The sequence below is a fragment of the Gavialis gangeticus genome, unplaced genomic scaffold, assembly GCF_001723915.1.
Source record: "Gavialis gangeticus isolate Ggan-Ray unplaced genomic scaffold, GavGan_comp1, whole genome shotgun sequence".
Taxonomy (NCBI): domain Eukaryota; kingdom Metazoa; phylum Chordata; order Crocodylia; family Gavialidae; genus Gavialis; species Gavialis gangeticus.
This window is the reverse complement of record NW_017728993.1, coordinates 29,854,414-29,870,935: the sequence shown is the minus strand read 5'-3', so window position 1 is coordinate 29,870,935 and position 16,522 is coordinate 29,854,414. Positions and strand designations below refer to the sequence as shown.

The 16,522-nt window shown below is 42.1% G+C and overlaps 1 protein-coding gene across 1 annotated transcript in view; it reads right to left on the bottom strand.

Moving 5' to 3' along the window:
- Nucleotides 1–15,624, bottom strand: part of GIPC2 (GIPC PDZ domain containing family member 2) — a 33,395-nt gene extending 17,771 nt beyond the window's left edge. The window contains exons 1-4 of the mRNA XM_019501500.1: nucleotides 15,436–15,624; nucleotides 13,772–13,952; nucleotides 8,875–8,984; nucleotides 8,030–8,111 (exon numbers count right to left, since the gene is read on the bottom strand). Of these exons, the coding sequence (XP_019357045.1) occupies nucleotides 8,030–8,111; nucleotides 8,875–8,984; nucleotides 13,772–13,952; nucleotides 15,436–15,618 (556 nt within the window). The 5' untranslated portion in view covers nucleotides 15,619–15,624. The remainder of the gene's footprint in view (nucleotides 1–8,029; nucleotides 8,112–8,874; nucleotides 8,985–13,771; nucleotides 13,953–15,435) is intronic.
- Between the last annotated feature and the right edge of the window lie 898 nt (nucleotides 15,625–16,522).

Below are 16,522 nucleotides of genomic sequence, written 5' to 3'. Positions count from 1 at the left end.
AGCTTTACCCAGAAGTACAGCAGTGCAGTTTTGTGCCCTACATTGCAGTGGTGCAGGGGAACACTGGGCAGCAGCAACAGGCTTGCAGGTGGCAACTGCTATTTTTAGGCCCCTTAAGTCAGCACCCAGGGGCTGGTGCTTTATTTGTCCCCCCACCCCCCCCCCCTTAATTACACTACTGGATCTACCTGGATCACATTGGCAGCAAAACCTCCCACTACCCCCTGAAACCATGAGATAAGGGGAACCTAGGATAAGAATTTGTGAAATATTAGATCCAGATGCAAGATTTAGCTTCTTTTAAGAAAGGTTAAGGCAGAATATAAATACATTCTGTACAGTGCATTAAGGGTGTAAACTTCAGAGCTTTTTAATTTAAAGAGCAATGTTGGAACAAGAATAGGCATAACTGTCTATGAATTAATTTAGTCTAGAAATTAAAAAAAGCTTCTAGGCACCAGAGCAGTGACAGCCTGCCAATGAGAACCGGGGGGAGGGGAACGACACACAATAACAGACACTTAACTGGTATCAAGATAGAACTTGGTAAATTTACTAAAAGGACTGTATAAACACTACTGCCCACAGTAGCAGGGTACTGATCTGTGACAGATGAGTTCCCTTCTCAGTCCTCTATCTCAGCAGCCAGCAACATTTTACAAGCCATGTGCCAAAACAACCCGGCTCTGCATCACCCAACCCACATTAATGGTGGGGCTTTCCTTGCACTTACACCAGGGCCGGGGTCAAGCAGGTGGGAGCTGTGCCTGTACTGCTGCCACTTCTCCTCATCCTCCACTCCCCAGCTGGAGTGCAAGAATTTGAATAGCTTCTAGCCAGTGAAGAGACCAGAGCTGGGCAGCTGGAAACTGCATCCATGCTGCTTCTGCTTCTTCCCACTCACACTCCACTCGACCTTCCAGATGCAGCATGACTGCAGCTGGAAACTGCCTGGTACTGATGCAGCTCCCTGCCAGATGGAAGATACACCCATGCCAGTCTTGCAAGGGGGTGGTAAGGAGGAAGTGGCAGTGGCATTGGTGCAGCTGGAAGTTGCCCAGCCCTGGCTTGTATGCAGGCATGGACACTAGCACAGGCAAAGCCTTCTGGTTCCACTGGCTGCATCCAGTAGCTTCGTGAGCCAGATCTGGTCTGCAGGCTGTGTTGCAAACCCCTAGTCTATCTTAGGTTTTAGATCAGATCAGTTATCTCCAGGGATCTAAGTATTCCGTTTCCCATGGAAAAATAGAATAAATTGTAGATTTTACCTTTTACCAGAGGCAAATACAAATTTCTCATTGTACTTGAGAAACCTGCAGATTTTGCAGTTTTGCAAACAGCTATTTGCAGGCTGGCAAAGTTCCAGCCTGCAAGGGGCTGGGAGGGGGTGGAGGGAGCAGAAGGAGAGCAGTCAGGCAGGGGGTACCAGGTAGCCTAGACAGCAGCTCCTGCAGGTAAGTGGAATGGGGGGGGGCAGAGAATTGAGGCCCCCATAGGGCGGGAGGGAGGGAGGGAAGGCAGGAATTGGGTAGGGCTGGGCCTGGGGCTGCTGCCTAGCTGGGCAGTGCCTGCGGCTTGGCCTGGGGCTGCAATATATGGCCACAGGGCCCTGACAGGGCCATGAGCAGTTCATCCAGGGGGCTGGGGCTCGCTCCCTGCTGCTGCATAGACTCGGGGGGTGGGGGGGGCTGGGACCTGCGACCTCCAGATCTGTGTGGGATGGAGGTGGGGCGGGCTGTGGGCTTGGACATCTGCTCCCCAATGCTGGGCACACACCTGGGGGAGAGGGGGGACCCATGCCCCCAAATCTGTGTGCAGGTCACAGGGTTGCATGCTGCCTGCTTCAGCCCTGCTGCTCTCCCCTAGGTCCTCCACCGCCTGACATGTGCAACCCAGTGCTACAGGGAACAGCAGAGCTGCACACGAAAACTGCTTGCTGCTGTGAGCTCTGTGCTGGCCTGGCGACAAGTCCCCTGCATGCAACACCGTGCCACTGCCCCTGCTACAGCCGCGCAGGCAGGGGACGTATCCCCAGGGCAGCACAGAGCTCTCTGCAACAGGCAGCTTTCCTGTGTGGCTCTAGTGTTCCCTGCAGTGCCGGGTCACACATACTGGGAGACTAGCAGGACAGGAGCCTGAGCCTGAAGTGGGCAGACCTACACACAGATCTGGGGGACAAGGGTCCCCCCTGGCTCCCAGGAGTGCACACTGTGGCAAGGAGCTGGCCCCACCTGCCCGAGCCCGCAGCGGGGGGAGCCAGACTCCGGGCTCTGCTCCATTGCAGCAGCCGCCTCCTGCCAGGGGCAGGGGGCTGTGGACCCAGGTCCCTGGCCCCATAGCCCTGGCAGCTGAGGACAGGGTCATCCCTAGGGGACAGAGAATCAGGGCAACCACCCTGGACCCCACACTTTGGGGAGCCCTGCGGAGCCGGGCAGAGAGGCCGCAGCAACTCCGCATTGCTGCCAGCTTCGTGTCCAGCTGCTCAGCAGCCTCCCCCGCCTAACAGAATCCACCGCCAGCTTCCTCACATCTTGGGGTGAGGTCCTGCACAGGCCAATTTGCCCTGGCCCCCGCACCCTGCTCAGGTTGTCTCTGGCACAGGCCCCTTCCAGCAGACCTGAGGGAGCAGGGGGCTGTGGGGGGCCTTTCATTTTAACCATGGGTTTTAGGGGTTTTAATTAGAGAATTTGTGAATTATTTATTTATTTTTTATCAGGGAGAACCAGGATCCCTGGTTATCTCCTTGAAGTTAAAACTGCCCTGTTTATGCCTCCAGGTTACATGGGAAATCAGTGGTCTGAAACTGTCACTGATCCAAAATGTACTTACTTAAGAAAGAAAGAAAAAACAAAGCAAAACAAAACAAAACACAAAACAAAAAACAGTTTTTCAAGTAGAACAAAATAGCACCCAGGCATTAGCCAAACTTTAAAAAATTGCCACTAAAACCATCATAAGAAATTTCAGCAGTCAAGTAAAATTTCCATGAGAAGCATTGGAAAGCATGGGTTTCTGATGACATGTTAATCTCTATTGGAGCTATACTTTCACTGCCACCCTGATATACCGTGCTTCTTAAAGCACGCCTGATCAGATGCATTTTATGAAAGATATTGCAGTGACAGTAGTGTACAGTACATAACTTTTCATTACAATAGTTTGGTGCTGACCTCTAGTGTCAATACAGCTGAATTACCACAGTAAATATATTAAATTGAAGGTTGTAGGAGGCTAAATCCTCACCATGTACCACCAAGGTACTTGCATGTGTAACGCTAAGCCAGGGCTCATTCAGTGCACATCAGATTGGTAAGTGAGAAGGACTCCTCAGTTACTCCGCACTTGTATTACATTTCTCTGGGATTGGGTTCCATTGACCTACGGTTAGCATTCTTTCTTGCCTTCTGTTTGCCATGATTCAAACACAACTACCAGTGCAAAACGGGTCCCACATAGGCCTGTATCCTTATGCTCTTCTTCAGAGGGTAAATCCCGTAATTGGCATTCACTGCCAACATCCAGGAATTAATCTTTCTTGACCCCACCAATTAAAGATTAGCTCCACTTAATTAGCAGATGCCACCCATTAGATTTCATTCACATTGACCATAAATGGCTCATTTATTACATAAATTATGCAGAAGCAGAGTTTGTTGGCTCAATATCTAGCATTCCCTTAACACTGTTAAGGGTACTGAATGTGCTCAAACCAAGGGATACATTCTACATTTAAGCAGATAGTAAAATATAATCCAAGAGAGATTATCTGACCCAAATAAGAGTTGTGCATCTGCACTGGGTCCTTTGTGGCTTTGAAAATATTCTCCTAAATAAAAAAAAAAAAAAAAATATCCCTAAACTTCAGCATAGTGTAAATCAGATATATTGTCAATGAATTCAAAGCACTGCAGCTACTTCATGTTTTAAGTAAAAACTGAGTAAGTATGGAAACTTAATGATACTGACTGTACATGTCAATTTAAATTTTGTCTGTTACATACTTTTCATTTTTTAAGCTTCTGGGTTTGTGCTTACAATTCAGTTCATTCACAATAAAAATGATGTCATTTTAAAAGAGATTACCAGGCCATGTAATCCAACATGAAAAAGCCTCTGATAAATAGAACAAAATGTAAGTGAACAATTACTAAGATCTTAATCATTCCTCTGTTGTCACACTTGTGGCAATTTGTTTTTTCAGCTCATCTAATTTGAGTAATGAGAAAAATTATTAACTCAACTGACTGGCATTCTCTGAATGAATCATTCCTCAGATTTTAATTCCACAAGCAACTAATCACACTAATAACATATAAAAACAACAACTAACATAGGTTAATTGAAGAAAAATTGTGATAGATGATTAACTTGCCATTCCTGAGGAATTTTAGATACTTAAAGCTGTTAGGGACACTGCAATTTGAGCTGCTCACAATGTTGATTGGTGTTAACGCTAGGTCAAGTTTGAAGCAGTTACACATTAAGGCTAATAACCTTCTCCCACCGTTCCCCACCTGCACTGTTGTAGGGCTGGCGAGCAGGGGCCTACCTAGGAACGACAGCTCTGAGTTGCCAGGACAGGCTTCTTCTACCCCTGCTCCTGGTGAAGGTGTAAGAGAAATGGGTTGGGAGAGAGAAGGGGGCGTGGGACATGGATCTGGGAGGCAGAGCATTAAATGGGATGGGGTGGAAAGGAAGTGGGGATGGGAGACGAAGCAAAAATTAAGAAAGAATTTAAAAAGAAATAGAGAAAGTAATATAAGGAACATCACATATGGTAATAAATTGGGATTTAGCTCTGGGGGATTCTGGTCATGCTTCCCAGGGTGGCTATGAAGTGGGAGCAGTGAGGGAAGGCACTTTTGGGGAGCTACTGCCCCTGCCCCAGGAATGAAGACCCAGCCCAGTCTAGCCCCCTACCTTGTTCTCCCCCCTTCCCAGCCCCCAACCCCACTCCTGGACCTATGCAAGCCCTGTGACCTGGCTAGCTGGTATGTGTTCTGCAGGCTATTTGCACAGGGTTGCATCTCTGGGGGGTGGGAAGGTCACACACCCAGAGGCTGGAAGGGTCTTTGGTTTGGTGCCAGAACTGCCCCCTGGGGAGTAGAATCTGGGGGTGGAAAGTTTGTCCATGCTGAACAGGAGGGGAGGGTGGCAGCCACACAGCATCCTGGGATGCTGGAGGACTACAACTTGGGTGGTTCATCCCGGGGGGGAGGAGTGGACAAACATTAATGGAAAATGAGTTGGCAACACTGATCAAAGAGAAACCTGTCCTGTGGCATAACTTTAAGCCACATAAAGCGTGCTTAAAACTAGTTTCAGTTGTTAGTGTGGGGACAATCCAGGGGTTAAGAGCTCCAGGAGCCACCTAAAATTAACTGCAACAAGGCTCTAATTGTTTAACAAAGATAAAGCTGTTTTTTCTATCTCCTTTTACCACTGACACTTGACACATACTGCTTAACTTTGAAGGACATGGTGTAGTAGTGAAAAATCAGAGCTAGGTGAACCTTATAGGATTTAGTCCACAAAACCTTTTTCTTATTTATTCTTCTAGCCTTAGTAGAATGACATGAAAAGAGTAGCTGAATACAGCAGTAAGGGAAAAAGATTCAGAGGGGCACAGAGAGGGGTGAGTAAGAGGAAATGAGAGCAGACCTATAAGGCATTACTGTTTTGTGGTTAGTGTTCAATACATTCTAACTGTGGATGGGAACATTTTCGGGGAGATGAGGATTAGTCCCTGGGCCTGTAGGTAAGAAATGGGCATTTGCTCAGCTATGACTGAAAAGAAGATGGGGTTCCACAGCATGCAGCGCTCAAGACAACTTCAGAGTTGTTTGAACTTTACTAAACCAGGTACAGGAGGATCCAAAGGCATAAAACCTTAAAAAAAAAGCCTCAAAGCAGATCAATGAGAATATTTAACATACTCTGCTCATAGCCATATTAACTGGAACTGGGCAAAAGTTTTCTGAAGAGTTTCATTGGAAAAATGTCAATTTGTAGAATCCAAAATATTACACAGAAAATCTTAGGCTCAGTGTTCATCAAATCAATGACAGTTTCACTGGAACCAGTTCCACTGTTTTGTGGCAGACATTAAGTATCCCAACTACAAGACAGGTTTGCAATGAAGACTGCCCCACAGCTAGATGCCCCAAAAGTTTTCGCTATGAGGCCATCCCATGCCAATGCTGCTGGACCCCAATGGTAACCAAGAAAGTCTGGACGTCCTGAGAACTGCAAACCAAGGAAGGACGACTCTCAGGACTTCCAGAGAGTCCTATGCTGATGTCAGGAAGCCTGGAAGTATTATGGTGGGTTTCTGGGAGGAGCCAGCTTCCTTGGGAATTCCCAGCCCAGAAAGAAGCATATTATAAGGCCCAGTTAGTTGTAATCTGACTTCTATGCAAGTGCCTCAATACTCTGAAGGTACCAAGACCTATATATCAGGTCTCGGGGGCCACATGAAGCTTACACAGTCTTCTGCCCAGCCATGACTCCTCCTATCACTCTGGGAGCAAGAGCAGCCAGAATCTCTTATATTCCCCTCCAGCTTTTATATTCTGCACCTGCCCCAGGGGATGGTACAACACAGCAAGCAGCACTCAGGCTGAGGTTGGGACTATGCTGTGTGCAGTGCAGCAGTAGGGAATGGAGGGTGGGGAAGGGGGAAGTGTCCATGTGGCTTCACTGCAACAGTTATGGGGGAGGAAGAACGGAGAGAAGGATGTGCCCACACAGGCATGAGCTGCAGCAGGGTGAGGGGTGTGAGCATACAGTGCAACAGGTGGGCATCTAAGCAGCATGCAGCCCCTGACCACTTAGAAGTTGGACAGTCCTGACCTAGATAATACTTCTCTCTTGTGCCTCCACCCCCTGCCTCTTCTTAGTGGCTTTGGAGGAAAAAGGAACCAGCTTTGCAGGAAGGAATGAGCCACATACTCCAGGTGACAGAAGCAACTACCAAAGCAGCCAAAAAGACATTCAGTCATCTGGACAATCTGCTATAGTTCCAACTAGACACTCTCCTCTGGGATGATCATTCATTTCAACCATTTCCCTCTCCTCCCTTTAGAGTCTCCTCTCTTCAGCTTCTCTCCACACCTGCCACCTTAGCCCCTTCTCCCCCATCCTGTCCTTGTCACTTCCCTTTAAACATCCCTCCAACCTCAAAAACAACCATGGTGGACTGACGTGCACGCTTCCCACCATTTTCTTCACTCTGGGTGAGTCTACACATGCCCATACAGTGCCATTGTTACTGCACCATCATTTAGTGCTTCCTTTTCGAGTAGGGGCTGCACTATGCCATGCACGGTTATTTTTAGCCGCTACATTGCCATAGCAGTGCAGTATACTGAGGGAGTATTTGCTATGGCAGTGTAGCTGCAGCATCATGGTTTTTGCCTTGCAATGCTACACTGTTGTAGCACATTGCTGCAGTGACATTGCATCACATGTAGATGGGCCCTGTGTATGTGTATTATCCATTCCTTTTAGCTTATTGACATTTGAGGCAGAAACTGCATACTACTGCACAGAGGCACAGAATCTATCATAATGGGAGTATCTGGTTTGATCTTTGGCTGCAAAGATAGGTTTTTGCCAATTAACAAAGTATCTGTACTATTACAATGTTTAAATTATTAAAACCAGAATCACATTAATAATTTTAAAATATAGTCTGGAAATGTTAACTTCAGGGTGAAATTTCTCACATCTACTTACTGCAAGGATGAGCATAGTTTTGAAAAACTTAGAGGTCTTGCATGTTCCTCTCTTTCAGCTCAAGTGGTAATAGCCTGTTTAGATGTGCACATTCCAACAGTATGTATATATAGTCATAGGAACTATTAGAATGATATATAAAGTGCTAATGACATACACTACTAGAATTTGTATACTATATACACACACACTAATATACAAATCACACAACTGGAAGGATTAAGCATGGATAAATGAAATCAATCAAGCAGGAGAATGATTTAATCATATAACAATAGAGCTAAATACTCACCTAACTCAATATCTCGTATTCCCATATACATTTCAAGAAGGTCATCAACTTTCTTTATTGCTTTTTCTTCAACATCAGAGGGCTTTATTAAAGGAAAAAAGATAAGAATGAATCTTCTAAACCCAAAATGAAATGCTGTGGTTACAAAGACACTCAAATCAATAAAAGTTTTATAGTTAGGATCTGAGTTATCCCTACCCAACTAATATATATTAAGTAAATCTATCTTACTATTTTGGTCTTTAGTTAAGATTTAAGACGAAAACCAAGAGTGAACCTGTAGCAAGACAAAGTCAGAGTTAACAAGAAAAAATTGGCTTTCTTGGTGACACCCTGTGCAAGTAGGGCAGAATACATAAATCTGAATTCTCTCCAGCTGACATATGCATGCGAGTACTTGAACTTTTAATGTCATGTATATCAATTTAATGAAATGCATGGCACTCTCCACTTTTTATGTATGTTCTGTGGGATCTAAAGAGTCAGTTATTTGTAAATTATGTGTACGCATTGGTGTTATCACCTCCTGCATTCAAAGAAAAAGAAAACCCACAAACCAAAGCCTGGGGGGAAGAGATGGGATTGGTTTTAAAAATCACAAGCTTTTTAAAATATATATATTTGGAATCTTTTAAATTTGCCTTCTTATATTTGAGCTTTTAGATTTGTTATTTATTATCAAGTTTCTCTCTGCATCCACAAGACCATATGATATTTAACAAAATATTAAACATTTTTCATTAAAATTCTGTTTTATCACTTCTGTAGAATGGCAAGTCTGATATTTTGCAGTCATACATGGTCCTAAAAGTTTTAAATGCTATATTCTGCCTATAAAAACATACCATTTCTTCCAGAGTGGCAGGGCCTTTAGATCTCAGTCGAAGTGTTTCTCTTCCCCTTGAGATTTTAGCCTCTGATAGACTTCCACCTTTAAGCCTTGGTTCAATCATTTCTATAAACAAAAGTAAAATTGTTAAATACACAATTTAGTTACAATTAAATCAATATGCTCTCACTGACTATTTCATCTAGATCAGAATTTATGTCTAAATTAAAATCTAGACTGACCTAAAAATGAAGTGCAATTTACAGTGCACCAATCAGACATTGAAAGGCTCTGGCATGGACCTTTTAAACATTAACCTTTTAAAATACTATTACCATATAATAAAATTGAGACTTACAAGGACAAATGCATAGATGTACACTTAGTGCATGCCATTATGAAATCAATAAGAGTTTTGACATGGACTTCAGTGGAGTCAAGATTTTACATTTATCACTAGTGATGTTGTCCATTAGTTACACGATTAGTATTGGGTCTTCTTGTCTAACCTGGAGAAAGTTTTGAGCTTCATTCTGATAGGTAAGAGTCTCAGACCTAAAATCTGGCATTGCTGTCCCCGGGACAAATTTTTACAGGTAAAGTTTACAACACTATTCCAATTTCTCAATTCATTTTCAGCTGAGCTGGCCTTAATCTGTGTGGGGTTGCAGAGCCAATATGGGAAACTATTTCTGTAAAAATTCGTTACTTTATACCAGTGGTTCTCAACCCACAGACTGATTGGTAGCATGCAGCCCAATCTGCAGGCTGCTGCGGCCCATGTGACATCCTGTTCAAGCATTTTTTAAATGGCTACACAAGAAGCAAATTGCGCAGGTGCAGCCCACAACACATTGAGAGCTGCAAGTGTGGCCCACTGTGGCAAATAGGCTGAGAACCACTGCTCTATACCCTGTCTACTAGTCCTCTTCTTGGTGCTGATGAGAGCTAACAATGAGAAAAATCCCAAAAACCCAGAACCTACTAAACCATGGTTTATTATCAGTGTCTGTTTCTTCTTAGGCTATATTCCCAATCCACAATGAGCCTGTTTTATATGGTTCATTAAGAGCAATTTGCAATCTGGCCATGTGCTATCAACAGCAGAATGAGAGCCCAAGTTAGTTTGTATAACTTGTGACTGTCCTGTAGTCAGCTACTGCTTCTGGACTGGCACTGTTTTCAATGCGAAGGCAATTTTTTGGTTTAATTTTAAAAGGACTACACTGTGAGAAAATGGGTATGATACATTTTAACTCCAGATTCATGAGTTATTTGGAGGACATCTGTATACTTATACAGGTACACATGCAAAATGTGCTTGCATATGTAAATAATATCACAAGTTCTGCATGCCTTAATACAGAGATGCTCAACTTCTGGCCTGCAAAATAGTGTTAACTGGACCATAGGTTTGGAAATTTGACAGATAAAAAGGAGTAGCAGCATTAATTGTTGCTCCCCTGCTAGCAAATTTCCAGCCCCACGGGAGCCCGACGAGCTGGATGATGTGACCCTGTGCAATAAATCAGACTTCAGCACAGGTTAACCACCTGAGTATTTACCCTGCTTCTTGAGCAGATTTTGCAGCCTAGCTGAGCTCCATGCTAAGACCATTACCAGTACCTAAATGTTCTGAAGAAAATTTTTATTCTTGGTCTAATGCAATTTCCAGGTAACAGTTATTGCTAGGAAAACCTTCCTTCCGATATTACCATTTTGATATCTTCTTTCAAGATAAATGACTTCAGTATATGATTAAGCTAATAAAAATAAGACTGGGGTTGTCAAGCGGGGATACGCCTACCCCAGGGGTACTTGGAAAGGTGCTAGGGGGTACATGCGGGAAGGGACAGACCCCTGCCATCCACCACTCCGCGCTGCCACCATTGTGTGCTGGTCACCCCCACTTCGCGTCCAGCCACTGCCACCAGAAGGGGTACACTTCTTTAAAAGGGTTGAAAACCTCTGAATTAAGACATCGTAAAACAAAAACATTTGGTTCATAGCTAGAAAGTAATCCAATATGTTTTTTATTGTCGTTAGAGGATTTTAATAGTCTGGTATTTAATAAATTGTACTGAACACATTCCTTCAATTCTGAGGTTTATGCTGTCACCCTATTATTCCTGCTTTTAATCCATATTATACAAGTAGCAAAAACATAAAAATAAGCTGGTCATGAATTTTAAAAAATAAATAGTGCATTTGTATATTATTTTGAAATATGATTTATAAAATTAGTGACCAGTTCCTAAAGGACTCCATTATTTATTTTACAATTATTACCCATAACTTTTATAAGGCAACACAGTGGAAAACAGGTTTATCCTTTTAGAAGTTGTAAAACATTTTTTTTTAAATAATCAAAATATAAAAGCCATTGTCAGAGAATCATAGTACTCAGAACTGTGTACTATAAAGACACAATCTCAGGTTTTTTTAATGGACCATAACCCTTCCAGGGGTTACCCCTCAAAAGAATTCCTTCTCTGTAAGATTCTCTTAGTAAACTATCTTTTAAAGATAGGTCTTTAGTATTTTATATGCATTTTGTTCAGCTGGGTTCCAGTTGGTTGCAGCTGCTTTACAAGTCAAAATACTGAGACTATTTGAGGAAGGCTTTCTTGTTCTGCTCAGATTTAAAATTCACTTTTGGAACACTGTACTTTAAAATAAATTTCCTCATAATAATACAGCCTTACCACAGTCTACTACTACTCTCATATATATCCAGCATCACTGTATTTTCCATAACCCTATGGATATTTTTGGATTCATGGTCTAGCTATAAAGGAATAATTTCATCATCATTGAGAATTCAAGTTCTTAATCATAGTACTCATTCTCAACATACACACCATCAGCTCTATACTGGTAACACTTTACTTATGACCGACACAGGCTCTTTGTTGGGGGTTTGCAATAGGCACCCAACAACATGGCCAAACTCCCTGCAAGAATTATCTTGGCCAAAACAGGCCTTATTATTTCAACCACAATTCAAATTAAAAATTTGTGCCATGCTTTCTTCAACTAGCTTTGTGGATGCTGCTTCATTTCAAAGAAGGCCAGCGCGTGATGATATGCTCAAAGAGGAGAGTAATAACCCATCCTTACTCAGGTAAAGCTTTGTGTCTATGGGGAAATTCACTGATCAGAGCCAATGACTTGGTATGCACTGGGGGAAGAGATGAAAGGCCTGTTCCAATGAGTAAATCATTACTTTTCTTTGATCTCCAGGGGACAAAGGAGAAGCAGGTGAACAACAGTGAATCCACAATTTGTCTCTTAGTCAAAATGCCTCCCAGAGCTACCCTTTAAACACCCTCTTACTTGACGGCCTTATGTTCCAGTTTAACTTGAAAATATGTCTGGATTCTTACCTTTGAGGCAGCAGACTATACTGACTTACTTTTAATAAAACCAAAAAAAACAAAAACAACCCCCCCCAACATCTGTATACATCATGAAGAAGAAAGTAATAATGAGCTGTAGTAAAAATGTAATCCTTTTAGGTTTACAATTGCCAAAAAACCTCCATAAACCAGTTTCCTCATAACAATTTAACACAACATATTTTCTATACAGAACTTTATTTTTAAAATTGTAGAGAGGGAGGAGGGATGGTAATCCACTAAAAGCGTCATAAAGTACCTTAGTGTATCCTGGAATATTTTTTTTTGACCTTATTGAAATAATTTGAACATCAAACACAATGAGTAAGAAGCCTATTGTTTCCATCTCCCAAATACACATTATACAGGACTCAGCATCACTCAGATTCATATGCATGACATGCACATAGATGTACTGAACATGGGTACACATGCCAGAAGCAGCACTTCACCCACACCCCTCATTTTAGCCTGCAGCAGCCAGCATAAAATGCCTTCCAGTTTCTCTCATCCTAATTACTGCAGTTATTCTGACACCAAGTGTTCACAGTGAGGTACTACAGGTCTTCCCAAACTGATCACAGATTGCAATGATTTGGAAAATAAACATTTCAACTTGCTGATGAAATGGGGCAGAGGAAGGGAATTTTCTAGAGTTTCAGGGCATACATGTATCAATTCTAATACTGATCTGAAATACTGGATGCTGAATTATTTACTGTTACAGAAAAATAATGCATAGGAAAGAATAACTTAAAATAATTCTGGTTTTTATTCCTATTTTGAAATTTTAGCTTAAACAAAGTACTTGCATTTCAATCCCATTTTTTTAAAAAAAGTAACACACAAATGATTAGTGATACGAGTGATTCCCTTCTATATACAGACCCAAAATGGATCACTTTGCCACACGTTTTTTCTCAGCTGTCTGCTGAGGGGCAAGATATTTTTATGCAGGGAGAAGTAGCGAGGGATGGAGGGAAATGAACTGATGCAGTATGGAATCTCAGTCTCTCTTATCATTTCTAGTTAAATATTTACATTATGAAACCCTACCGGTTGGGAAAGGGTTGACAGCACAGATTAAATGAATTGTACTGGCAGGGGCTTGAGGAAGGGGAGGGACCCTGCTGAACATACAAATCATGCATCACAGGGCCTCTGTGCCCCCTGTGAACGGGGTCTGCCAGCACCTGTGGGCAGGGAAAGAGACAAGTGGCTGATGTTAGGTAAGTCTCCCAGTGGAAGTCATAGGAGCGGTCTGATCCAACACCGGACTGCTGACAGATACCTGGCATTCTAGGCACAATGTTTGGAGGGGTTGAACACATAATAGTGAAAGTCTATTCATTCATTTCCATCTTCAGAAGAAAAACTACGCACCTTGACAACTAAGCTACCTTGGGCATTCATCTAGGGCAAATATTGTTCCTTTTAAAAACTAAATCTACAAAACAAAGCAGCCACGGTACTTTAACATCCAGATACAAGGTGCAAACAATACACATCACTTACCAAATGCTTTCATAGGCTCTATCAACTGTAGCTTAAATGTCTGCCCCTTCTCCAGTGCTTTTAGTAGCTTGGCAACTTCATAATGACGATAACCCACAACATTTTTCCCATTTATAGATTCTATATGATCACCCACGCATACCATTTTGATTTGGTCAATAAGGCTGCCTTCTTTAATACGCTGTTGGATTAAAAGAAAAAATTAGGAACAAAATTATGGGGGGGGGAAGTTGGGGGCCAAATTCACTGCTACTATAAGCAAGTAAAATTCTAGTGCTGCCAGCAAGGCTTAGTTCACTGTCTATTTCAAGGCTAGGAAATACATTTATTGTGCAGCATACAGGAAATTTATTGCACTACTCCAATTTCTGATTACCAGATTTGTAATACACGACATCATTACAACATTCTCCTATGCATTTACAAAATAATCTCCTCCTCCCCACCCCAAGTCATTACTCCTTGGATCACTTGTTTCATTCAAGACTAAAGCTTTGCATCTTAGCTATAAACCCAGAAAATAAGGGCATTTATAGATGTGCTCAGGGAGGTGGGGGCTTCAATTAGCGCAGCTCTAGACCCACACTAATTAAAATACCCGGAGCGTCATATGTATCAACATCCCCACTCTGAAAAATGGTAGCAGGGCACTTGGAACTAAAGCTCATTGAACACACTTTAATTTTAAAATGCTCCACTGCCGTTTTTCAGGACGGGGATGCTGATACACATGACACTAGATGCTGCTGGAACATGGCAATTATCACGCTCCAGCAGACTTGATTAATTGAGTAATTACAGTGTGTTGGAGCAACCTCCCTGCATGTGTATAGGAGCCCTAAGATTGCGTAACAGAACTTCTGATAAAACTTGTGAACTCATAGAAAATTGAAATAAGAAAGATGACTTATGACTGACCAACATTGAAAGTTGCAATTTCAACTTCATCTGTAAAAAGCTGAGTATGTTATAGCCTTAGGACTTTATTATACCATGTGTTAAAATTATAAACAGTTGCAAGGGCTTATAACTATCAGATTACCTAATACAAGTGTGTATTCATTAATAATGAAATAATTAAGTTGAAATGAAAAGACTATACATGACAAAAGTGATTCCCCTAAATACAGCTGTTTATTCAACCAGATACGGTCTCTGCTTTGTAATATACCTGGGACTACATTTTCTTAATCCAAGTGGCACTGAACTGTAGCAAGATAGAGCTCTTTCTGTTTGTATATTTAGGTCTTCTCTCTTATTTAATACACCCACTGATTAAACAGTATCTTATAAAACTGCTTGCTTTGCTGACTCAGTTTAAAACAGAAATACTCTTACAACTGTTAGAAAATGTTCCAACCAGATGACATATTATTAAAGGTACCAGCAGTTATGGCTGATATATCTACACTTAGGACTCCCACTGTTGCTACGTTAATACGGCAGCACAGGTCCTAGCTGCAGTGCTTTCCATCTTTATATTACACTACAATCTGCAACATTCCCTCAGAGAAGTGACTGATGCTCTTTTATTACTTCTGAAACATGCTCAATAGGAACAAAGGCACCCATTCTAAAGGGCCATTCAAATAATAACTAATCTGGCAAAAGTGTCATTAGACCCTTGTCCAGAACAAAAGCATCCCATTAGTAATTAAATTTACCTTAATGAAGGCACAGCCAGTTCCATTGTCTGTAATCGTAAGCCCCAGTGACTCTTCGGATTTAAGAATATCCACTTCCTTTTTTGGTCCTTTTATGTGTGCAAATATGAAATCTTCAAGGCCAATTTGCCCTCCTAAGAGCTTGTCCATGTCAATTCTATGTGTATTCAAAGTGCAAAACATGATCTATAAAGAAAGGAGGGGAGGAGAAAAAAAGAAATTATGTCCAAGTTCACTGTTGCACCAGCCATGGTAAGCCCAAATGTAAATGACAGGAAAACAAAGGGCAAAAAGCATTCTGGTTTCTCTGAATTTCAGTCACAACTTCAAAATAAGTTTGAAATATATATTTATTTATGATCTTCAGTGAGGAGTCTCATTTGTCACATAAAATCACCTGCACTAATGGCTGTGTGTACTGACATTCACTTACATGACAGGTACCATACCAAAAAAACCCACCCAATTCTGCAGAGGTCAGTCAGCAAGATGCAGAGAAGAAAGAGAGAATTTGTTTTCCAACAGTCTCTCTCCATTGCCTCTATGAGAAGGCTGAGCTGAATAGGGTAAATTAATCTGGGAAGATTCATCAGCGCTAACAGCAAGTGTCCTAAGCAGGAGTGCAGTAATTTCTTATTTAAGAGCTCCTGGCAGTCTCAACCAACTATCAACCCAGCTTCCCTCCCATCTCAGAGCTTCTATTAATCAGGGTTCAGAATTCAGGCCCAAGACTAAAGCATCCCAAGCTACATGTTATTCAGAAGAATTTATTTTCTGATCAATACATTACAGATGCTGTGCTTATGGTAATGAATCCTTTCCATCCAAACCAGCTACCGCACAATGTTTCAAGACTTCATTAGGCTTCAATCAATCACAAGATGCAATTGGTCAGCATCTCCTATCCCACTTCACCTGCCATATGCCCCCCAAGATAATCTGGTATGGGTGGGAGTATTTCTAGAAGTGCAAATAAACAAACATCAACATCTAATCGAGTTCTCTCAAGAGTGGAGCTTTGGCTTAACTGCATTTCCTCTTGTTCCATACAGCAGAGGTGGCCAACATGCAGTATAACTGCTACTAG